The 23,530-nt window shown below is 50.4% G+C and overlaps 2 protein-coding genes across 7 annotated transcripts; both read left to right on the plus strand.

Annotated features, from left to right (window-relative positions):
• On the plus strand, window positions 558-12,305 carry VPS11 (VPS11, CORVET/HOPS core subunit). 2 transcript variants are annotated; one of them, XM_003129923.6, is made up of 16 exons: window positions 558-790; window positions 1,531-1,679; window positions 1,776-1,911; window positions 2,490-2,653; window positions 3,220-3,467; window positions 4,486-4,687; window positions 5,083-5,234; window positions 6,601-6,787; window positions 7,618-7,764; window positions 7,896-8,084; window positions 8,193-8,354; window positions 8,809-8,948; window positions 9,029-9,231; window positions 9,348-9,519; window positions 11,446-11,668; window positions 11,791-12,305. In XM_003129923.6, exons 1-16 carry the CDS (start codon window positions 604-606, stop codon window positions 11,953-11,955), a joined length of 2,826 nt encoding a protein of 941 aa, XP_003129971.3. In that variant the 5' UTR covers window positions 558-603; the 3' UTR covers window positions 11,956-12,305. The 2 variants fall into 2 exon arrangements, with proteins under 2 accessions (XP_003129971.3, XP_020918616.1); XM_021062957.1 differs by having other exon boundaries at window positions 9,378-9,519.
• Window positions 14,879-23,521, plus strand: HMBS (hydroxymethylbilane synthase). 5 transcript variants are annotated; one of them, XM_021102146.1, is made up of 16 exons: window positions 14,879-15,073; window positions 15,210-15,336; window positions 17,474-17,604; window positions 17,787-17,840; window positions 18,191-18,263; window positions 18,636-18,685; window positions 18,771-18,826; window positions 19,210-19,287; window positions 19,517-19,594; window positions 19,715-19,790; window positions 21,574-21,687; window positions 21,938-21,976; window positions 22,181-22,300; window positions 22,544-22,597; window positions 22,749-22,835; window positions 22,929-23,521. In XM_021102146.1, the coding sequence occupies exons 4-16, from the start codon at window positions 17,805-17,807 to the stop codon at window positions 23,100-23,102; spliced, it is 1,035 nt and encodes a 344-aa protein (XP_020957805.1). In that variant the 5' UTR covers window positions 14,879-15,073; window positions 15,210-15,336; window positions 17,474-17,604; window positions 17,787-17,804; the 3' UTR covers window positions 23,103-23,521.

Here is a 23,530-nt window from a genome sequence, read left to right on the forward strand (position 1 = left end):
ACTTCACAAATACTAACTATACATACAAATACTAAAAATATGACCACTTTTGCCATGTTCCATACTATCTCAAATGACTCGGGTATTTCTATTTGTAGTTTCTTGTTGCGTGAAACTGCAGTTTTCCACACTCACAGTTGATTTAACCCAGGTCCGGCCTGGTGGGTACGAGGGAGTGTCTTAGGCATTTGCCATTTGTTAAATCACTCAGTGCTCTGCTTCAAGGCTCTTGCCTGAAGAGTCCTGTGACGGTAGAACGTAATTCATCTAGGCACAGCGGGTTACAAATTCACAATCAAGTCCTCATCTTGATCCGTAATTGCTCGCGAAATCGTAATTGCGCAAAGACGTGAAGGTCCAGCTCTCAAAAAACATCCTGGCTAGCGCACTTACAGAGCCAGCAAAACCGCAAACCGAGCTGGCTGCTGGGCGCAGGTCCGGGAACCCGGCTTCACGCGGCCCCGCCCACTCTTCCAGTAGCCGGAACCTGTTCCGGGACAGAAAAGCGCAAGTGCACCCAGGCTCCAGGAAGCTGTCGGGTCACGTGATCCACCGCCTCTTCTCACGTGACCTCTCTCGCGGAGGCGGGGGCCGTCGGCCAAGATGGCGGCCTACCTGCAGTGGCGGCGCTTCGTTTTCTTCGACAAGGAGCTGGTGAAAGAGCCGCTGGGCAATGATGGAGCTGCTCCCGGGCCCGCACCTGCCTCTGCACCTGCTGCTTCCAAGTTCCTTTGCCTCCCTCCTGGCATCACTGTCTGCGACTCAGGCCGAGGGAGCCTAGTCTTTGGAGATATCCTTCCTCTGGAGCTGTCTCTTCCCTCCCCAGCTTGGATGAAATATGTCCGTCAGAGGTTTTCCTTTTTCGTGCCACTTTCCTTTAGATGCGCGCCCAGTGCTAGCTCTGTGGTCAGAGGCAAGAAAAGGAGGAAGTCCATTCTGTATCTTGTTGCCTGCTGAGCGAGCAGTCTTGGGCAAGTCATTTAATCTCTATGGGCTTCAAGTTCTTTATCTGCAAAAGGGGTGTAAAATAACAATTTGGTAAGGTTGTTTTTAAGATCTATCAAAAGAACGGTTGCACCTTGGCTTTAAAAGTTGAATATGGGAGTTTGCACTGTGGCACAACTGGACTGGTGGCATGGGTGGTAGATTCAATTCCCCAGGGCCTAGTGGGTTAAAGGATCCAGCGTTGGGTCGCAACTGTGGCTCAGATCTGATCTCTGTCCTGGGAGCTCCATATGCTCCCCCCCCCCAAAAAAAATTGTGTTATGTAAGGTGTCATTATCTTCCCTGCCTAATGTGGGCAAGGAGTCAAATGAGACCATCAGTTTGGTGCTTTGTTCTCTGTATTGCTGTCGCTAAATTCTGGCCTTCTTTTCTACTTTTTTTAAGATAGGGCTTTCCAAGAGATAATATGTGGAAAAACCCTTGAAAAGTTTAAGGGGTTGTATGTATGTTAGTGGTTTTTGGGGTTCTGGCCTAAATAAGATAAGTCTATCTCCTTGGAAAGGAGGCTCCTTGACTACTCTGCACATATGGAAGGCCAGATCTGGTTCTTGCCCCGCTCCTTACAGCTTACGGGTTTCCAGGCCTACAAATTACGGGTGACACACCTGTACCAACTGAAACAGCACAATATTTTGGCATCTGTTGGTGAGGATGAAGAGGGCATCAACCCCTTGGTGAGTACTAAATAGAAGATGGGGAAGACCCAGAATCCTTTGAATGGTTGTTGTTGTAGGGTGACTAGTATTCACACATCTAAGGTCTGTCTACAGGTAAAGATCTGGAACCTGGAGAAGAGAGATGGTGGCAATCCACTCTGCACTCGGATCTTCCCTGCCATTCCAGGGACAGAGCCAACTGTCGTGTCTTGTTTGACTGTCCATGAAAATCTCAACTTTATGGCCATTGGTAAGCAGAAAGTAGGCAAAGCTAATATCCCGTGATTCTTTATAGATTTTCTTCCAAGTTGCTTCTGCAGCTCGTTTTCACTGGTCTTATGAGTCCACTTTATGAGTCCACTTGTACTGAGGTGAGGCCTTTGAGATTTTAAAGTTTAGAGTTGGAAAGCATTAATTTTGTTCTTTGATAATGAGTCATTGAGCCCTGATCTTCATGGTAATCCCTGGAGAAGTTGGGTATGAGGAGAAAGATTGTTACATCAATTTTTTTTTTTTTTCTTTTTATGGCCACTCCTGCAGCACACGGAAGTTCCCAGGCTAGGAGCCCCATTGGTGCTACAGCTGCCAGCCTACTCCACAGCCACAGCAACACCAGATTGAGCCACATATGCAACCTCCACCACAGCTCGTGGAAATGCCAGATCCTTAACCTGCTGAGCAAGGCCAGGGATCAAACCCCATCCCTCTTGGAGCCACAACAGGAGTTCCAAGATTTTTACTTCTAATGAGCGACTGCAGTGGTCTTTTTCCCCTTCTGTGCTTCCTGATCTTTTAGCCTCAACAAAATAGTTTCCTGCTTTCCTATAGGTTTTACAGATGGCAGTGTTACATTGAACAAAGGGGACATCACCCGGGACCGGCATAGCAAGACCCAGATTTTGCACAAGGGCAACTATCCTGTTACGGGACTGGCCTTTCGCCAAGCAGGAAAGACCACTCACTTGTTTGTTGTGACAACCGAGAATGTTCAGGTATGACCAGAGCCTTCACTGTTAGGGGCAGGCAGTAAAGGCTTCTCTATTGCTCAGGGGACTAGGATAAGCAACTGTAGAGAGAGGTAGGATTTTTCAGTTTTTCATCGTGTGGTCTTGAATAAGTTGCCAGGCTTAATCTTTTATTTCTTCACTTAGGAAACTGGGAAGAGTTAGAGCTAGGAAAAAAACTCTTGGGCTTCTAGTAAAAGACCTGAGTTTTTCTAATTAATTTGCGAAGTGACAGTGCACATGTTGCTTTACTTTTCTGGTTGTTGGTGCTCCTTATTTATACCAGCTTACTCTCAGCAAGAGTTACTTGATAAAACAGTAAAAAGCTCAGACTTGCTGAATGCCTGTAGTAAGTAGTGATAGTGTATACGCAGAAAGAAAATGCAGGCTCTGTTTATATACTTACTAGGTGGGCGATGGTTAATTGGAAAATGCAAGCAGCGAGGGAAAGTCTTAGGGTGCTAAGAATTAAGAAGAGAGTATGAAGCCTTTGGGAAGGCTTAGATGCCACCTCCTCAAAGGGAGCCTGTTAACCCCTTTCTTACTTCTCACAGTCCTACATAGTTTCTGGAAAGGACTACCCTCGTGTGGAGTTGGACACCCATGGTTGTGGCCTGCGCTGCTCAGCTCTAAGCGACCCTTCTCAGGACATGCAGTTCATAGTGGCGGGGGATGAGTGTGTCTACTTGTACCAGCCGGATGAACGTGGGCCCTGCTTCGCCTTTGAGGGCCATAAACTCATTGCTCACTGGTTTAGAGGCTACCTTGTCATTGTCTCCCGTGATCGGAAAGTTTCTCCCAAGTAAGGATGCCTAAGAGAAGAAGGGAGAGGGCTGGACTTGTTCCATAGAATTAACCTGATTTTAAACTCCTAATGCCTGGATCCTGTCAGCCTCCTTCCTCCTCTGGCTTTATGTAGCTTGTGCTTACACCTGGAAGCAAGTGTAACGTTTTTACTGCAAAGTGTGTGTGTTTGCCGCAGACATTTGCTGAGCAGCCCTGGGTGCACTTAGAATGCTCCAGGGAATTTTGGACCTGGTATTGTTTTGTTTTGTTTTTTCACTCTAGTCAAAATGAATTTGGTAGAGGAGTAAGGGATTGAGTAGTCGGCAATTGGAAAATTCTGGAAAGTGCATGACAGGGTATTTTTTGCTCTGAGCCACCAGAAAGGGCAGCAGGATCTTCAACATGATGAAAGTGATCCCTGTCAGATGCCAGTTTGTTTTCATTCAGTACTAAGCACAGTGGCCTATATATATCAGGCACTAACTATCTGTTAAATAATAGATGTTTAGGAGTTCCCGTCATGGCTCAGCGGAAATGAACTTGATTAGCATCCATGAGGATGCAGGTTCCCTGGCCTCGCTCAGTGGGTTAAGGATCCCACGATACCGTGAGCTGTGGTGTAGGTTGCAGACGCAGCTTGGATCCCATGTTGCTGTGGCTGTGGTGTAGGCCGGCGGCTACAGCTCCCACTAGACCCCTAGCCTGGGATTCTCCATGTGCCACGGGTGCAGCCCTCAAAAGATAAAAACAAAAACAGAACAAAACAAAAAATAATAGATGTTTGAAAGTACTTAATTTTTCAGTATTTTGCCTGTGTTAATTATAAGATCATAAGGGGTAAGACCAGACCTGTATGTTCTTTTCCTATAACTGCCGGACCATGCAGGGTGTTACAAGATGAGCTGCTAGAGGGGCCAAAGTGGTGACTTTCTCTGGGTGGAAAGGGCAATACCAGAGTTGTCGCGGAATAGGAAATCTAGGGGAGCTAAGAAAGAGCTGGTACAAATACCCGGTGCCTTTTCTTGCCCACACAGGTCGGAGTTTACCAGCAGGGATTCCCAGAGCTCCGACAAGCAGATTCTCAACATCTATGACCTGTGCAACAAGTTCATAGCCTACAGCGCCGTCTTTGAGGATGTAGTGGATGTGCTTGCCGAGTGGGGCTCCCTGTACGTGCTGACGCGGGATGGGCGGGTCCACGCACTGCAGGAGAAGGACACACAGACCAAACTGGAGGCAAGGCCACCAGGTTCCCAGAGCTGGCCGTGGGCACCCAGACGCAGCTCTAGGAAGAGGCTCCCCAAGTTGCCTTGGCCAGGGTGTTTCCTTCCCTTGGGGTCACAGCCTTACTCAGGTCCCTTAGAGTAGGATCACAAGGTCAGTGGCCTGGGATGAGGCCTTAGAGGGAAGCAGTGGCTGGGAGCCTGAGCCCACTCTCAGGATCCACTCTGCCTGCCTGCAGAGAACCTGGTGAGGTGAGGTTGGCCTTGGGGGTATCTGAGAGGTTTGGCCCTAAGATCTATGTTGATCAGAACTTGAGGACTACCTGGCTTGTGTGTGGTGGGTGCATTCTGGGAAGGGGTTTTCTTAGGACTGCTTCTTCCAGTTTTCTAATCTTTCTTCCCTTCCAGATGCTGTTTAAGAAGAATCTGTTTGAGATGGCGATCAACCTGGCCAAGAGCCAGCATCTGGACAGTGATGGGTTGGCCCAGATCTTCATGCAGTATGGGGACCACCTCTACAGCAAGGGCAACCATGATGGGGCTGTCCAGCAGTATATCCGGTCAGTATGGGGGTGCTTTAGGGTGTAGCTGTGAATGCAGAGACAGGCAGCCAGATAGGCTACAGCCTGTGCTTGGGGAAGGGGATGGGCTCCACCATGAAGAGCCCTTTTTTTCCAGCAGAAACTGTTGATGCCTCAAGTGAGAAGACAGTCTACCTTATTGGAAAGGGAGTGTTTACAGTTCAGTATTACATGATCAGTATGCAGTTGAGCTGATGAGTACCTGTTATTTTAAATGTTAGCTCAGCCTTTGTGTTTTTTTTTGTTTTTTTGTTTTTTGTCTTTTTACCATTTCTTAGGCCGCTCCCGAGGCATATGGAGGTTCCCAGGCTAGGGGTCGAATCGGAGCTGTAGTTGCTGGCCTACGCCAGAGCCACAGCAACATGGGATCCGAGCCGCGTCTTCAACCTACACCACAGCTCACAGCAACGCCGGATCGTTAACCCACTGAGCAAGGCCAGGGATCAAACCCGCAACCTCATGGTTCCCAGTCAGATTTGTTAACCACTGAGCCACGACAGGAACTCCATCAGCCTTTTTTAATATTCATTTTGACCAGACTTTTTATTTACTTATTTATTTATTGCTCCCCCCCCCGTTTTTGTTTTTGTTTTTTTTGCTTTTTATTGCTGCACCCGCAGAATCTGGAGGTTCCCAGGCTAGGGGTCAAATCGGAGCTACAGCTGCCACCCTATGCCGCAGCCACAGCAACTTGGGATCCAAGCTGCGTCTGTGACGTATACCATGGCTCACAGCAACAACGAATGGTTAACACACTGAGCGGGGCCACGGATTGAACCCGTAACCTCATGGTTTTTAGTCGGATTTGTTTCCAGGGCACCATGATGGGAACTCCTGACCAGATTCTTTAAAGGGAAGAACAGATTGATTTCATTTCCACATTCTCTTCCCTTGGTACAAATTTTTGGAATTTTCTGATCTAATAAGGGGTTTTAAGAGCCTGTCTAGCCTCTTTCCCAACCACTCTAGAATTCCTGTTTTCAGCCAGGTTTAAGAACCAGTGCTCTAGTAGTTCTGTTGTGGCGCAGCAGGTTAAGGATCTGGCCTTGTCATTGCAGCGGCGGTGGGGGTTGCTGTTGTGGCTTAGGTTCAATCCCTGGCCTGGGTGTGGCCAGAAAAAAAAAAAAAAGAACCAGTGTTCTGGAGCCTTGGCACTCACATGGTCCACTGTCTGGTAGCATCAATATCACCTGAGATTTTTGTTAGAGTTGCAGAATCTCAGACCTTACTCCAGACCTATTGAAACAGAATTTCCGTTTTAAGATCTGCAAATGACTGTTCACATGAGTGTTTTGAGAAGTATACTGATCCAAATGCCATTCAATGCATGTGTCTCTCTCCCTAGAACCATTGGAAAGTTGGAGCCATCCTATGTGATCCGCAAGTTTCTGGATGCCCAGCGCATCCACAACCTGACAGCCTACCTGCAGACCCTGCACCGGCAGTCCCTGGCCAATGCCGACCACACCACCCTTCTGCTCAACTGCTACACCAAGCTCAAGGACAGCTCGAAGCTGGAGGAGTTCATCAAGGTACAGGCTGGTGCTGGCAGGGGGTTCCTTGAGGGCCCCACCCAGCATGAGGGGCTTCTCCAGGGCTGCAAGGAGGGGGAAGAGCCGACCTTATTTGGGAACCAGGATGCTCTGGTCCATAAACTGGGAAGAAGAATAGCTTTCCTGTGAGTTGCCACAGCAATGCCAGATCCGAGCAAGGTCTGCAACCTATAGCACAGCTCACGGCAATGCTGGATCCTTAACCCGCTGAGCGGAGCCATGGATCAAACCCACATCCTCATGGATACTAGTCAGGTTTGTTTCTGCTGAGCCACAATGGGAACTCTCCTCTTTTGTTTTTTGATGCCAGACTTTCCTGTGGTATCAGCCCAGGGAAGCAGCACTGGGGGAGCCCTGTGTTCCCTGAAGAATCTAAGAGTAGAGGCAGAGGAAGATTTTGGCTCTTAAAAACTTCCTGAGAAGCAAAACAGTTTTAAAAGCCTGAACTTTAATGTTACCTTAAGAATCTGGAGTTCCCGTCGTGGTTCAGGGGTAACGAACCCAACTAGCATCCAAGAGGACACATGTTTGATCCCTGGCCCTGCTCAGTGGGTTAAGGATCCCACGTTCCCATGAGCTGTGGTGTAGGTCACAGACCAGGCTCAGATCTGGCGTTGCCATGGCTGTGGCATAGGCCAACAGCTGCAGCTCCAGTTCAGCCTCTAGCCTGGGAAGTTCCATATGCCAAGCATGCAGCCCTAAAAAGGAAAAAAAAAGACAATCAGGTTTAAGAATCAGATGCCTATTTCCTTTCTCTTCCCTAACCACAACCTCCATATGCATGGTTTGGTGTAACGTCTCCCTGGCAGACAAAGAGTGAGAGCGAGGTCCACTTTGATGTGGAGACAGCCATCAAGGTTCTCCGGCAGGCCGGCTACTACTCCCACGCCCTCTACTTGGCTGAGAACCACGCACATCACGAGTGGTACTTGAAGATCCAGCTAGAGGACATCAAGGTAGGTGAGCCTCCTGACTCGGGCAGGGACCTGCTCTTTTTCTAGGACGTTTCCAGGATAATGAAAGTGCTTCCTGGTAAGGGAGGCAGGAGCGTGTGCTTACTCTCCCCCCCCCCCCCCCCCCCGCACAGAATTATCAGGAAGCCCTTCGGTACATCGGAAAGCTGCCTTTTGAGCAGGCAGAGAGCAACATGAAACGCTATGGCAAGACCCTCATGCACCATATACCAGAGCAGACCACCCAGTTGCTGAAAGGACTCTGCACCAACTATCAGCCCAGCCTTGAAGGCCGAGGCGATAGGGAGGCTCCCGGCTGCAGGGTGAGGCTGCGGGAAGAATGGTGCCGCATTGGACCACAGGGCTCACCTTAGAGGCACACGTACTGAGCCCACTCACTCGGCCTCCTCTCTGCCCCTTTGCCCTCCTAGGCCAACTCAGAGGAGTTCATCCCCATCTTTGCCAACAACCCTCGGGAGTTGAAAGCTTTCCTAGAGCACATGAGTGAGGTACAGCCTGACTCCCCACAGGGCATCTACGACACACTCCTTGAACTGCGACTCCAGAACTGGGCCCACGAGGAAGATCCGCAGGTAAAAAGACAGTGCTTCCACTCCTTTCATGATGGTTGCCTTTTGCTGGTTTTGTTTCGTTTCTTTTCTGTTTTCCTTTTAGGGCCATACACGCAACATATGGAGGTTCCCCGGCTAGGGGTCAAATTGGAGCTACAGCTGCTGGCCACAGCAACACCAGATCTGAGCCGTGTCTGTGACCTACACCGCAGCTCACGGCAACGCCGGATCCTTAACCTACTGATTGTCCCTGAGGCCGGGGACTGGACCTGCAACCTCATGGTTCCTAGTCGGTTTTGTTTCCGCTGTGCCATGACAGGAACCCCTTGCTGGTTTCCTTAGACCAATGACACTTCACCTTGGGGGCTGAAGGGTCCACCCTGAGGAGGAAGTTGGACTGAGGGCAAGAGATAGTTGACTGGCCTTGTCATTTCCCCCGATGCCCAGCAGCTCTGCCCGTTTCTTCCTCCTCTAGGTCAAAGAGAAGCTTCACGCGGAGGCCATCTCTCTCCTGAAGAGTGGTCGCTTCTGTGACGTCTTTGACAAAGCCCTGGTCCTCTGCCAGATGCACGACTTCCAGGATGGGGTCCTTTACCTCTATGAGCAGGGGAAACTGTAAGTGTGGGGACTTTCCGGGGGGCGGTATCCATGTCACTTTCTGGCCATGGCTGCTGAGGGGCGCCTCGCCTATGCAGGTTCCAGCAGATCATGCACTACCACATGCAGCACGAGCAGTACCGGCAGGTGATCGCCGTGTGCGAGCGCCACGGGGAGCAGGAGCCCTCCCTGTGGGAGCAGGCGCTCAGCTACTTCGCCCGCAAGGAGGAGGACTGCAAGGAGTATGTGGCGGCCGTGCTCAAGCACATCGAGAGCAAGAATCTCATGCCACCCCTTCTAGGTACTGGGAAGACTGGGCGGGTGGGTGGAGGGTGCAGGCTCTGGGACAGGGCCCTTGAGCTCTCCCCAGAGGGCTCCCGGTTCATGGTCTTATTTCCTCCTGGATCCCAATTCCAGTGGTGCAGACCTTGGCCCACAATTCCACAGCCACCCTGTCTGTCATTCGGGACTACCTGGTCCAAAAGCTGCAGAAACAGAGCCAGCAAATCGCCCAGGATGAGCTCCGGGTGCGGCGCTACCGAGAGGAGACCACCCGCATCCGCCAGGAGATCCAGGAGCTGAAGGCAAGGTACTTGGCATCTGGCTGTGTGGAGGCCCTGGGGCTTACCTTGTTCTTCACAGGGTATCATTACTTTTCACATGGAGTTCCCTGGTGGCCTGGCAGTTCAGGATCCAATGTTGTCACTGTGTGGGATGGAGTTCGATCTTTAATCTAGGAATTTCTGTATGCTGTGGGCACAGCCAAAACAAAAACTTTTCATAGACAGGATTGTATGGAGTGTGTTTGAGCATTTCGTCCTTGAATATTTTTCTTTTTTTGTGTGTGTGTCTCCTTTTTTTCTTTTCTAGGGCTGCACCTGCAGCATATGGAAGTTCCCAGGCTAGGGGTCTAATTAGAGCTACAGCTGCCAGCCTACACCACAGCTCACGGCAACACCAGATCCTTAACCCACTGAGCAAGGCCAGGGATCGAACCCGAAACCTCATGGTTCTTAGTCAGATTCGTTAACCACTGAGCTGTGATGGGAATTCCATTTTTTTTGAAGATTTTTAAAAAATTTTTTATTTATTTATTTTTTTAGGGTCACATGTGCGGCATATGGAAGTTCCCAGGCTAGGGGTTGAATCAGAGCTGCAGCTGCTGGCCTACACCACAGCCACAGCAACACAGGATCCGAGCCACATCTGCAACCTACCCACAGCTCATGGCGACTGGATCCTTAACCCACTGAGTGAGGCCAGGGGTCGAACCCACATCCTCATGGATCCTGGTCGAGTTTGTTAACTGCCGAGCTATGAAGGGAACTCCTAAAGAGGAATTCTAAGGAATGACTTACTATATAGAACATGATTTATTGGGCTTTGGAGGATATATCTTGTTGCAGGTACTTTTCTGTATATGCCTGTACTTTACTTTTCTAAATGCACATCTCAGTGGTGGTGGGAAGCACTTGGGAGTAGAAACTTGGACAGAAAGTGGATACTTTAGAAGTATTAGAGCCCCCACTGTGGTGCAACAGGGTTGGTGGCTTCTTGGGAGCCCTAGGACACTGGTTTGATCCCCAGCCTGGTACAGTGGGTTGTGGATCCAGTGTTGCCACAGCTGCAGCTTAGGTGGCAGCTGGCTTAGATCTGATCTAATTTATGTAGTGGCCAAGAAAGGCCTCGATGAAAGGGTCACATCTGAGTAAAGACCTGAAAGACAACTTGGTGGCAGTAGTGGCTATTAAAAGAGAGAGAGGTGCGTGATTGGGTCACTTCGTTGTACAACAGAACTTGATGAAACATTGTAAATCAAATATACTTGGAGCTCCTGTCACAGCTCAGTGGATATGAATCCGACTAGGAAGCTTAAGGTTGCTGGTTTGATCCCTGGCCTCACTCAGTGGGTCAAGGACCCGGCATTGCCACGAGCTGTGGTGTAGGTCGCAGACATGGCTCAGATCTGGCGTTGCTGTGGCTGTGGCATAGGCCGGCAGCTGTAGCTCTGATTAGACTCAGCCTGGGAACCTCCATATGCCATGGGTGTGGCCCCAAAAAAACAAAAGACAAAAACAAACAAACAATTACACTTTAATAATAATAAAAAAATAAAAATAAATAAAAATATGACAAAAAAAAAAAAAAAAGAGTTCCCCTAGTGGCCTAGTGATTAAAGTTTCCCGCATTGTCACTGTTGTGGCTTGGGTCACTGCTATGGCATGGGTTCAGTCCCTGGCTCTGGGAGCTTCTGCATGCCATGGGTGCAACCAAAAAAAAAGAAAGAAAAATTCCCCCAAAGGTTGGGTGACCCTGCTGGGAGTGTACTGAGACTCCCTGGGGCCCAGCCTGGAGTCTTCATGTGACAGCATTTGGTGGTAAGAAGAGCAGGACCTTGTGGTTCCTTGAGGATGACCTCTCTCTTCTCACCGAGTCCAGCTGCCTTGTCTCTCCACATGGCTCCTGGCCCTGCCTTTACTATTTGCCACTGCTTTCTGGTCTCCCTTGCTTGTAGTCCAAAGATTTTCCAGAAGACCAAGTGCAGCATCTGTAACAGTGCCTTGGAGTTGCCCTCTGTCCACTTTCTCTGCGGCCACTCCTTCCACCAGCACTGCTTTGAGAGTTACTCGGAAAGTGATGCCGACTGCCCCACCTGCCTCCCTGAAAACCGCAAGGTCATGGATATGATCCGGGCTCAGGAACAGAAGCGAGATCTCCACGATCAATTCCAGCACCAGGTGGGGATGAGCAGGCCCTTGATTCCAGCTCACAGGGAGGTGGGGAGCCTAAAGGGCTGCTGTTTTTTTCAACTCCCCCTTTGGCTTCTGACTCCTACTTCTTCTTTCCTCTTTCCCTGCAGCTCAAGTGCTCCAATGACAGCTTCTCTGTGATTGCCGATTACTTTGGCAGAGGTGTTTTCAACAAATTGACTCTGCTGACCGACCCACCCCCAGCCCGGCTGACTTCGAGCCTGGAGGCCGGACTGCAGCGGGACTTGCTCATGCACTCCAGAAGGGGCACCTAGGCGGCTGGTGGGAAGGGGTATGATGGCGGAGGCCCAGCAGCAGGGACATGGGGACAGAGGCAGGGCTCTTGCACAGGAGTCAGGCAGACATGCCCAGGACTCCACTCTCCTCTGATGCCATGGTCTTCAGACCTTAAGGGGACTTTGTTTTCCTGCCTCCTTCATTGGCCAACCCGCCATTCCCCCTGTTGACTTTTTGAGCAGTGTAGATCATTCCAGACCAGTGGGGGAGGGTACCTCAGCAACCTCGGGGTCTGGACAATAGCTACTTTATTCTCTGTCCAAGAGCACCAGGCTGTGCTTGGGTCCTGGCTCGCAGAGTCTATAAATAAAAGAATATAATGATTTCAGGGTTGAAGTATTTATCCTGGGGACTTCTGGTGATTCTTAACTGCAAAAAGTGCTTCTTTCCCTCTGCTGTCCTAGAGCTCCCCTCCCCTTCCTACAGGGTTCCGTGAAGATAATATTGATAAGACTTCATTCTAGTAATAACTGGGACCTGTGGCATCTGGTAGAGTTCAGTTTGGTGAAGAACCTCTGTAAAGGCCTAAAGCCTGCATCCCAAGAGGAGCCTGGACTGAGGTCCCTGCTCTGTAGTGTGGCTGGTCTCCGTGGCTCTTGTGTGGACAAGGTATTCAAACAGGAAGCAGATTGTGGTGGCGAGCCTTGGGCTTAAGCCTACCTTCATAATGGGTGGGTTATTGTCTTGCTGTTTTTACTACCAGGTGATGAGGAGGATAAAAGGTCCTTTACTGAAACATTTTTTTCCTTCTTCAAAGTTGTGAGCTGCAGTTTGTGTGGCTAGGTGTCTTTCTGTAATTTGGGTTACACTGCCTATAGGAAAATTGCTCCTCTGGGGTTGTTTAAACTAACTTGGGGAGTTCCCATCATGGCTCAGTGGTAACAAGACTAGCATCCACGAGAATGTGGGTTCGATCCCTGGCCTTGCTCAGTGGGTTAAGGATCTGGTGTTGCTGTGAGCTGTGGTGTAGGTTGCAGACTTGGCTTGGATCTTGAGGGGCTGTGGCTGTGGCTGTGGCTGTGGCCGTGGCCAGCAGCTGCAGCTCCAATTCAACCCCTAACCTGGGAACCTCCATATGCCATGGGTGCAGCCCTAAAAAGCCAAAAGAAAAAAAAAAAAAAAAAAAAAAAAGGAATGACAACCTCTTTCTGGTACAGCTGTTCTGTTATGAAGATCTAAGGAGCCAGTCAGTGGGTATGTTAGTGATCTCCAAGGGGTCAGTGACCCCTCAGTGGATCCCTTGCCTGGAGTCCCAAATGCCAAACAAAACCCAGAGAGGGGACAGCACATGCTCTAAAGACATATTCTCCCCAAGGGAGGGGAGTAAGGGAATTGAAGGGGCAGGAGGCAAATGCATCATCAGGGTTCCAGGAGAGGTGCAGCTGGGGCGTGTGCAGTCTTTCATGCTTTTTTGGGCATGGCAGGAGTTGTCCCTGGCAGAATACAAAACCCCTCCTTGGGCAGAGATCTTGGCATGGTGGGTAATGAAGCAAAGGTAACTTTAGGACACTTTCGGGTCTCATCTGCCTTAGGCACGTTCCTATGGTCAAGTCAGAGCTGGTTCGGGGCTGATGACCACTGCATATTTCTTAAAGCATACCTGCAGAACGTTTCTGTCAAATACCAGGTGCTTTTGAAAGCAGCAGATAAATCAAGGCTGGAATCCTTTAACTCTCAGGGGCTGGTATGAATGACAGGTATCCAGTTCTTTGTACAGTAGTGAATGTGTGGCTATTAGTAATGTTAGTGAGTTGAGCACTTTTTCTAACAAGCCCTGTTCTCAATAACACTAACAATGTGTTAAATCCCCAATTCAGTTATTTGTCATGACCTTTGACTTCTGAGCCAGTTTCCTCATTTTAAAAACAGGAATGTTGGGGAGTTCCTGTCGTGGCGCAGTGGTTAAGGAACCCGACTAGGAACCATGAAGCTGCGGGTTCGATCCCTGGCCTTGCTCAGTGGGTTAACGATCTGGCCTTGCTGTGAGCTATGGTGTAGGTCGCAGGCGCGGCTCGGATCCCGTGTTGCTGGGCTCTGGTATAGGCTGGTGACTACTGCTCTGATTCGACCCCTAGCCTGGGAACCTCCATATTGCCACGGGAAGCGGCCCTAGAAAAGGCAAAAAGACCAAAAATGTTCCCTACTTCAGGCTGTAGCAGAAGCAGTATCACACAAACTGCACTAATTGTGCCACAGCTGAGGAGGTCAAGCTGTAGAATTCTGGATGAACAGCTTTCAGGAGCAGGCCTCTTTTTTTTTTTTCTTTGGTATTTCTTGGGCGGCTCCCGCGGCATATGGAGGTTCCCAGGCTAGGGGTCGAATCAGAGCTGTAGCCACCGGCCTATGCCAGGGCCACAGCAATGCGGGATCCGAGCCGCGTCTGCAACCTACACCACAGCTCACGGCAACGCCGGGTCGTTAACCCACTGAGCAAGGGCAGGGACCGAACCCACAACCTCATGGTTCCTAGTCGGATTCGTTAACCACTGCGCCATGACGGGAATTCCAGCAGGCCTCTTTTATTTGTCCTTGTTGAATCTAGCTTAGGGGCCTCATAAATTGTTCAAGGAGCCTTTACTTCCAACGCAGCATTGTAGGGTTAAAATCCTCCTCTCGGTCCGCCTACCTTTGGCTTAACTGATCCCTTTGGGTGGTGGTAGGAGGTACTCAAAGAACTAATTTTGTGGCTACATTTAGGGAGCATATCTTAACCCGTGACCATCGGTGTTCCTGGCTCACAACGAGGTCTAGGCGAAAGCAGAAACGAACTGTTGGTGGACCTAGGTCTCAAACGAGGAAGACACGGGGGCCAGCCTGGTAGAGTAGGGGCGGTAACCCAAGGTATGGTCTTTTCTGCTGCAACCCTTCTAATTCGCGCCCAGGGGAGGCCCCGCCCTAGGGGGCGATACCGGAAGTTACGTAGGCCTTAGCGCCGGGAGTGTGTGGTTGCAGAAGGAGCTTGATCCCTGTGTGTGCCCAGTGTCCGCCAGCCGGGACCTTCGGCTTCCGCGGACCTTAGGGGACCCTTGGCGGCAGCTCCCGGCCTACTTCCCGCGCACGGCCATGTCTGGTAACGGCAACGCAGCCGCAACGGCGGTGAGTCCTGAGCCGGTGACCCTCGCAAGTTCGGGCTTCCGCACTAGCGGTGCAACGATTGGCCCCAAGTTGCCACCTCTGTCGTCTATTGGTCGGGTCGATTATCTCTCTCTCTTTTTTTTTCTGATTCGAACAGTTTTTAAAGGGCCAGCGGCTGGGTTGCCTTTAGCGGGGGAAATCACTGCTGATCGGGGCGGGCCTAAAAGAGAGATTGTCTCGAACGGAACTCCGTTCCCGCAGCGATCTGGATGGGATTCCATCAGGTTTGGCAACCTCGGGCTCTAGATTTAGTTACCCAACCCAGGAAACTTCGTCTGCACGAGACAGGGTGCTGTCCTCCCTGGATCTTTTCACGTGAGACAGGTCCGAGGCGGGATTCACCCACTTTGGGAAGATGTTCCACTTTGAATCCAGAGAAGAGAGCATACCCTGAAATCTGAAATCTGCACACAAACGTCTTAGAAGTGCACCTTCTCTTTTTCTCTTTTCACGTTCACCCTGCCCCAGCCTACTCTCAAAGTCCCGATCCATGACACATCGTAGGTTACTACAATGTAAGGAGGTGGGAGCTCCCTTGGATCTTCTTATTCCCAACCTCTGGTGCCACCACTGGGCTTGTGCAGAGGCAAACTGGCTGGCGCCTGTGGAGGCCCACCTCAACCTGAGATAAGAAAGGGGTGGGCTAGCAGCTTATCTCTCCCTGTCCTACCTGCTGGTAGCAGTATTCTTTGCCATTGCAGACATTCCTGAGTGCTGGACTAGGTGTAGTAAGGTCTGGATTCTAGTTTCAGCTCTCTGCCCATGATTAAGCATGTGACCCTGAGCAGATCGCTGGGCTCCTCAGAGCCAATCTTTGCTTCTGTAACATATTCCCAGAGATGCTTGCCCTGTTTACCTCAGAGGTTGTTATGAAGATTAAAAACAATAGTTCTAGCATATACATGCTCACTAGGTAAGTTTCATTGGAACAATTTGACTTGAACATGCTGTACAGAATCAAAGAAATCAGGAGTTCCTGTCATGGCTCAAACGGTTAAGAACCCAACTAGTGTCCATGAGGATGCGGGTTGGATCCCTGGCCTTGCTCAGTGGGTTAAGGATCCAGTGTTGTAGAGCTGTGGTGTAGGTTGCTGATGAGGCTTGGATCCTGAGTTGCTGTTGCTATGGCTGTGGTATAAGCCAGCAGCTGTAGCTCTGATTTGACCCCTAGCCTGGGAACTTCCATATGCTGCAGGTGCAGCCCTAAAAAAGCAAAAAAACAAAAATCAGAGAAATTAAGGGACTGTTTAAACCTAGCAGTTTCTAGGACTTTGGATTCTTTATGGGCTCCCTGTAGCCCAGAATTTTTAGCATTTTAGGCCTAGCCTAGTTTGCTCAGGGTCCCCTAGGTTTTATTTATTGGAGAAGTGATAACCATGAGTTAGACTATAGAGTCCAAGAGCTGCCAGCTGTCACCTTCTCCAGCAACAGAAGCGCCTACTGCAGAAGAACTCCATAGGATGAAGATCCCAGAATAGAGAAAATTGATGGCTACTGTCTGATCTAGGAAGAAATAGCATCTCAGACTGGAGAACTGAGTTCTACCTGTTTGGCACTGAATACCATTGTCCAAGGTGCCCTTGCAAGAAGAAGAGGCATATCCATTTTAAATTCTTGGCTTGGTCTCTGACTTCCCAATGTTTCTTTTTTGGTGAAACCAGAGGCCGAACTCAAGGTGAATGGACATTAGGCAGCTCAGTCTCTTGGTCATATAGAATAGGCAGAAGTGGAGTTCCCGTCCTGACACAGCAGAAACGAATCTGACTAGGAACTGTGAGGTCGTGGGTTCAATCCCTGGCCTCACTCAGTGAGTTAAGGATCCGGCGTTGCTGTGAGCTGTGGTGTAGGTCACAGACGCAGCTCAGATTACACATTGCTGTGGCTGTGGCATAGGCTGGCAGCTATAGCTCCCGTTCCACCCCTAGCCTGGGAACCTCCATATGCTGTGGGTGCGGCTCTAAAAAAAAAAAAAAGTGGTCAGAAGATAGTTGAGTGCGAACTTTTTCATTTCATAGGTGAACAAATAGGTTTATAGATGAACAAATGACATGATGTGTTCAAGGTCACCCAGCCAAGAGGCTGAGCAGGAGTATACATCAATCTGTTGACCCCTGTCCTTATGCGTTCCAACCAGATTATGGGATCCATATTATGGCAGCTGTGGGGTGGCTGGTCTGCATCTAAGTGGCACTGAAACTTTCTTCAGTACCACTCTCTTATGGATGCTGAACTTACCCTCAATGACTCAGCGCAGGTTCCCCTGTGTGGCCCCAGCTGCCCTGCCCCTGCCTGCTGCAGGCCCCACCTTCTCTGGGGCCAGGCTGATGGGCCTTATCTCTCTCTCCACCTGGCTGAGGGCAGCACCTCCATTGCCTTAGCTGGGATGGGCTTCAGAGCTGTGATCTGGTCACTGCAGCAACAGCAACAGTGGGTCCTCCTGCCACTTCTCTCTGGTCTCTTCCTGCTTCTCTGGATCCGTGAGGAAGCAGAAGGTAGTGGAGAGGGTAAAAGGGCCAGTCTTGGTGGGCTGGGGGGTTCCCCACTCTGGGGCTCAGCTGGCCACAGGCCAGGGGCTGAAGTTCCTTCCTTCCAAGCCAGTGATTCTGGTTCTTGGACAACATGTTGAGGAACATGAAGAATAGCGGGGACTGTGACCTGGGGGCTTTTTCTGCAGGAAGAAAACAGCCCAAAGATGAGAGTGATTCGTGTGGGTACCCGCAAAAGCCAGGTGAGTGCAGGTGCCAGGGTGGAAGAGGTTTATCAGAGGAGTTCTGTGTTACCAGCATTATCAATTGGGGGGCCCAGAGGGTTCCCAGCAGCTCAGGGTTGGGGGAAATGGGGCCACTGGGTATGAAATTCTATACAGAATTGCAGATTGCATTCTGTGAAGAGCTAGTCCCTGGGCTGGGGAGGTGGTTGGAGTACAGAGGACTCCCCGGCCAGGCCCCCCTCTTTCCTAGGTGGGCATATAACCCCCTCTCTGAATTCCAATCCCTTCAAGGCTCTCCCTGACCCTGTGAGGGTCCTAGCCTAGGGCAGTGACCAGAGGACAGGACTAAACTGAATTTTTACCCCTAGCTGGCCCGCATACAAACGGACAGTGTGGTGGCAACGCTGAAAGCCTTATACCCAGGCCTGCAGTTTGAAATCAGTAAGTTTTCTGGACAGGAATGGAAGCTAATGGCATGCCTTTATCCCCTGGAGGAGAGAACACAGGGCTTTTGGCTTTGCCTTGGACCAAAGCCTGGTCCCATTGCCTCTGAGAATTCTTGGCTGTCCCCAGTTTGGAGGGCCCTTTCTTCCTCCAGCTCTGACTACCTGGGCTAGCCTGGCATTTAACATCCTCTGCTTTGGGTCTTTTTATGAGCGTATCTGGTCTTCCTCCTGGATGGTACATTCCCAGAGGGTAGGGACTGGGGTCTGTGTGCCCCTGTATCCACTGTGAATTAGCACTTTGCTGGGCTCAGTAGGGGCTCAATAAATGCTGATTGCTGGGCATCTGATTGGTTGACTCTCTCCTCAGTTGCTATGTCCACCACAGGGGACAAGATTCTCGACACTGCACTTTCTAAGGTAACAATATTTTCCATCCAGTCCTCCCTCCCCTCACTTTCTTTCCCCCAAAAGATTCGATCTAAGGCTCTTTCTTGCCTGACAGATTGGAGAGAAGAGCCTGTTTACCAAGGAGCTGGAACACGCGCTGGAGAGGAATGAGTAGGTGAAAGAGGGGAGCCAGATACCCTTCCTGGCCCTTGCTAGGACCCCAGTGTGCATCAGACTTGGGTACCAGCTAGACTGTTGGGCTTAAATGCTTGGATACTCTATAGAGAGGGGCTCATATGTGAGTTTTTCAGGCCTCAGAAAAGGAGAGTCTCCTGGTTCTGAGCCATCCGGCTGCCTGGGGTGCAGGACTGGCTAGGGGATGTGAGCGAAAGGGAAGATAGGAGGGGAATGGATCTCAGGGCCCCAAAGTCTTAGAAAGGCCTGCTTCCTGAACTGCACTAGGCTCTGCCACTGACAAGAGGCAGGAATGGGTGGAGAAGGGCCAGGGGCCTGCCGACTAGATTTCTTTTCCTTGCCTCTCTCCATCTCTCCAGAGTGGACCTGGTTGTTCATTCCCTCAAGGACCTGCCCACGGTGCTTCCTCCTGGCTTCACCATTGGAGCCGTCTGCAAGTATGAGTCCTGCGAGTCAGGGGGCCTGGGCATGGGCTAGGAATCATGTTAACCTTGGCTTTTCCCTTTGGGACTTGGCCCTCTGCCCCAAGGCTGTCTCCCCTACCCTGAAGAATGTCAAGAATGATAGGAAACTCAGAAAATGCCAGTTAATTGACTACTGAGAGAGCCTTGAAGTGACCTCAACTGAGATCTCGCCCCCATTCTGTGACCCTTCCTCCACCCCCAGGCGAGAGTGCCCCTATGATGCTGTTGTCTTTCACCCCAAATTTGTCGGGAAGACCCTAGAAACCTTGCCAGAGAAGAGGTGAGTGGGGCCTTGGTAGGCATCTTGGTGAGAAATGCACAGAAGCTGGAGGGGTGGGAGGAGGAAAGGAACAGTGCCTGCCTAGGGTTAAATCTCATTTTAAATCATCTCTCTGAGCAGTGTGGTAGGAACCAGCTCCCTGCGGAGAGCGGCCCAGCTTCAGAGAAAGTTCCCACATCTGGAGTTCAAGAGTATAGTATCCTTTTAGAGGAGAGAGGAGGCAGCAGCCCAGAAGGAAAATGAGGTCCAGAAGGCCCTGGGAGTTTTGAGAGTGGAAGGGGCTTCCAGAGGAAGTAGACCATGGATGGCAGTGGACTCCCTGTCCTCCCTTCCATCCATCCATTCGTAATCCTTTCACGTTTTCTTAGCCCCAGGGAAGTGCCTGGCGCTGGGGCTAATGATGAGCAAGATCAGTATTGCCCCTGCTTATACAGAGTTTACATTTTATTTCTGGAGAAAGATAACCAGACCTTGATAACACAGAGTGAGAGTGAACAATGATTACTTTGGGGCAGGAGTGTTGGAGGGTACTTCCATTTTTTTTTTTTTTTTTGTCTTTTTGCCTTTTCTGGGGTTGCTCCTGCAGCATATGGAGGTTCCCAGGCTAGGGGTCGAATTGGAGCTGTAGCCTCCAGCCTACACCAGAGCCACAGCAACGTGGGATCCGAGCCACGTCTTTGACCTATACCACTGCTCACGGCAACACCAGATCCTTAACCCACTGAGCAAGGCCAGGGATCGAACTGAAACCTCATGGTTCCTAGTCAGGTTCCTTAACCACTGAGCCACGACAGGAACTCCCCATTTTTACTTTATCCTCCACTATATTGTTTTTTTTTTTTTAATTTATTTTTTTTGTCTCTTTGCTATTTCTTTGGGCTGCTCCCGCGGCATATGGAGGTTCCCAGGCTAGGGGTCAAATCGGAGCTGTAGCCACCGGCCTACGAAGAGCCACAGCAACGCAGGATCCGAGCTGCATCTGCAACCTACACCACAGCTCACGGCAACGCCGGATCGTTAACCCACTGAGCAAGGGCAGGGACCGAACCCGCAACCTCATGGTTCCTAGTCGGATTCGTTAACCACTGTGCCACGATGGGAACTCCTATTGTTTTAACTTTTATAATGTTAAAATTAATTTTCAAAATAGCATTTGCTAAGTGTCCAATGCGCAAGTAGGGAGTTCTCTGGAAGCTTCTAGCTGGAACATCTAAACGCAGGCTTGGGAATTCCCTGGTGGCTCAGTGGGTTCAGGATCTGGTGTTGTCACTGCTGCGGCTGATTACTGCTGTGGCACTGGTTGGATTCCTGGCCCAGAACTTCCACATGCAGTGGGTGTGGCTTAAAAAAAAAAAAAACCCCAAAAAAAGCCCAACCACATTTGGGGGTCAGGGAAGACTCTGAGGTCTTATAACATTGGGCAAGTTATTAAATAACTTAAAACCTCTCTAGGGAGTTCCCATTGTAGCTCAGTGGTAATGAACCCAGCTAGTATCCATGAGGACATGGGTTTGATCCCTGGCCTCAGTGGGTTAAGGATCCAGTGTTGCTGCGAGCTGTGATGTAGGTTGCAGATGAGGCTCGGATCTGATGTGGCTGTGGCTGTGGCTGTGGCCAGCAGCTGCAGCTCTGATTGGACCCGTAGCCTGGGAACCTCCAGATGCCGCAGGTGCCACCCTGAAAAGACCAAAAAAAAAAAAAAAAAAAAAAAACCCCCAAAAAACCTATCATTTTCCTCATTTGTGGAATGGAGATAACAGTAGTACTACCTACCTCATAGGGTTGTGAAAGTTAAATGAATTGACATATAGAAAACACTTTAGAGCAGTGTCTGGCATGTAGTAAGTATGAGATGAGTTAGCTGTTGCTATTAAGGTGAGAACTGAAAGGTGAGAAGTTAGCAGATAGAGGGCCTTGGGCAGAGGGAAAGCATGAAGCTATGCTGTTCAGCGCTTGTGGTCCTCAGCATCTCTTCTCAGCGGGGAAACCTCAACACACGGCTTCGGAAGCTGGATGAGCTGCAGGAGTTCAGTGCCATCATCCTGGCTGCAGCTGGCCTGCAGCGCATGGGGTGGCAGAACCGGGTGGGACAGGTAGGGCCTGCCCCTCTTCCCTCCCCAGTTGGTCTTCATCTCCTTCCTGCCTGTATTCTCTTTTTGAACACCTACCTCTAACATTGCAAGCTGGAAAAGAATCCCAGTTTGGGAAGACTGGGGATCAGAGGCCTGACTCCCACTCTTGCCTACCCAGGCTTTCTATATGCTAGGGAAGCCCCATCTCACCGCCATGTGCTTTTAGCCACCCCCACCGCTACCCTTCTGACTGCCTCTTCTGCCCGCACAGATCCTGCACCCTGAGGAGTGTATGTATGCTGTGGGTCAGGTATGTTTGACCAGGGAAGCTGAGTATTGATGTGTTCCTTTCCTTTGTTCTCAACCAAGAACAACACTCCTAGGGAGGGGCAGGCCTTAGGAGGCTCCTGGCCCAAAAGGCCTTGGGAGCAGGTGGAGGTAGGCTGGTTCCCATCCTTAGCTGCATTGTTGGGGAAAAGATGAGGCCTGACATCTTCGGCTGTTTTTCCATCAGGGGGCCCTGGGCGTGGAAGTCCGAGCCAAGGACCAGGACATCCTGGATCTGGTGGGTGTGTTGCATGATCCTGAGACTCTGCTTCGCTGCATTGCTGAACGCGCCTTCCTGAGGCACCTGGTAGGGCCTGTGCTCTTGTGGAGGGGTGGGGATCTGGGGATCTGGAAGGGTTGTGGGGAGATTTCTCAAACTAATGCCTTGTATTTAGTGGTAACTTATTATTGAATGTATGGGCAGGACCCAGGTCTGGGACCCTGCCTTTTTCAGTTACGTCCTCAGAGGGATCTGTGTATCTCTGCGGGCTCTGGCTACAGGGGGATGTTAAGGATCCTTGGGGCTCACAGGGAGAACTTTTCATTGCAGGAAGGAGGCTGCAGTGTGCCAGTAGCAGTGCATACAGCTATGAAGGATGGGCAAGTAAGCAGGGGAAGATGGGTGGGAGGGGCAGGACAGGATGGGACGGGACGGGACTCTGGCATTTCTCCTGTGCATTCTGAGCTGCCAGCAAGAGCCGAGGTTTCAAAATAGTTCCCTTTCACCATACGCTGAGGTAACTTTTCTTTTCCAGCTCTACCTGACTGGAGGAGTCTGGAGTCTGAATGGTGCAGAGAGCATGCAAGAGACTATGCAGGCCACCATCCATGTCCCTGCTCAGGTGCCAGGGCTAGAGAGTGAGGGAGAGGGTAAGAAACACTTTCGTTACCTCCAGTTTTGTGCTCACCAAATCCTACCTCCTCCCCTCACACAGCACGAAGATGGCCCTGAGGATGACCCACAGCTTGTGGGCATCACTGCCCGGAATATTCCTCGAGAAGCCCAACTGGCTGCTGAGAACCTGGGCATCAGCCTGGCCACCTTGCTGCTGAACAAAGGTGCCAAGAACATCCTGGATGTTGCACGGCAACTCAATGATGCCCACTAACTGGTCTGCGGGGCACAGGTGCCTGGGTTACTGCTGCCCAGGGCCTCAGTGCCCCATTCTCACTGCTATTCAGGGAGTGATTACCCCAGGAGATTGAACTGCAGGGGCAGACACTTCCAGAATCTTGTCTCACTTTGAGGCCTTGTTGACTGCCTTGCCTCCTCAGTACGTTGGGGCTTCACTTCTAGAGAAAATCCTCTAATTAAGCCACAGCCTTTGAATGTAACCACCTCTACTAATAAACCAGATTTGAACTAGATTTTGATTCTAGCGGGGTTGCAGGAAAGGTAACACACACAAAACCTTTTATTCCATACCTCAGAGGCTGGGACCCTTGTCCAGGTTCTTCTGGAACATGCTGTTTCAGTCTCAATACTTCTCATTTTCCAACGGAATAAATTGTCTCCCAGGAAACATCATAATCTTGT

The sequence above is a fragment of the Sus scrofa genome, chromosome 9, assembly GCF_000003025.6.
Source record: "Sus scrofa isolate TJ Tabasco breed Duroc chromosome 9, Sscrofa11.1, whole genome shotgun sequence".
Taxonomy (NCBI): domain Eukaryota; kingdom Metazoa; phylum Chordata; class Mammalia; order Artiodactyla; family Suidae; genus Sus; species Sus scrofa.

Bases quoted from the DNA above. Each gene is read 5' to 3' on its own strand.
- HMBS (XM_021102144.1), top strand. The intron at 19,288-19,516 runs GTATGAGTCCTG...CTCCACCCCCAG, and splicing joins ACCATTGGAGCCGTCTGCAA to GCGAGAGTGCCCCTATGATG. The intron at 21,977-22,180 runs GTATGTTTGACC...TTTTTCCATCAG, and splicing joins GTATGTATGCTGTGGGTCAG to GGGGCCCTGGGCGTGGAAGT.
- VPS11 (XM_003129923.6), top strand. From the start codon at position 604: ATGGCGGCCTACCTGCAGTGGCGGCGCTTCGTTTTCTTCGACAAGGAG. The intron at 8,355-8,808 runs GTAAAAAGACAG...TTCCTCCTCTAG, and splicing joins CCCACGAGGAAGATCCGCAG to GTCAAAGAGAAGCTTCACGC. The intron at 11,669-11,790 runs GTGGGGATGAGC...CTTTCCCTGCAG, and splicing joins ACGATCAATTCCAGCACCAG to CTCAAGTGCTCCAATGACAG.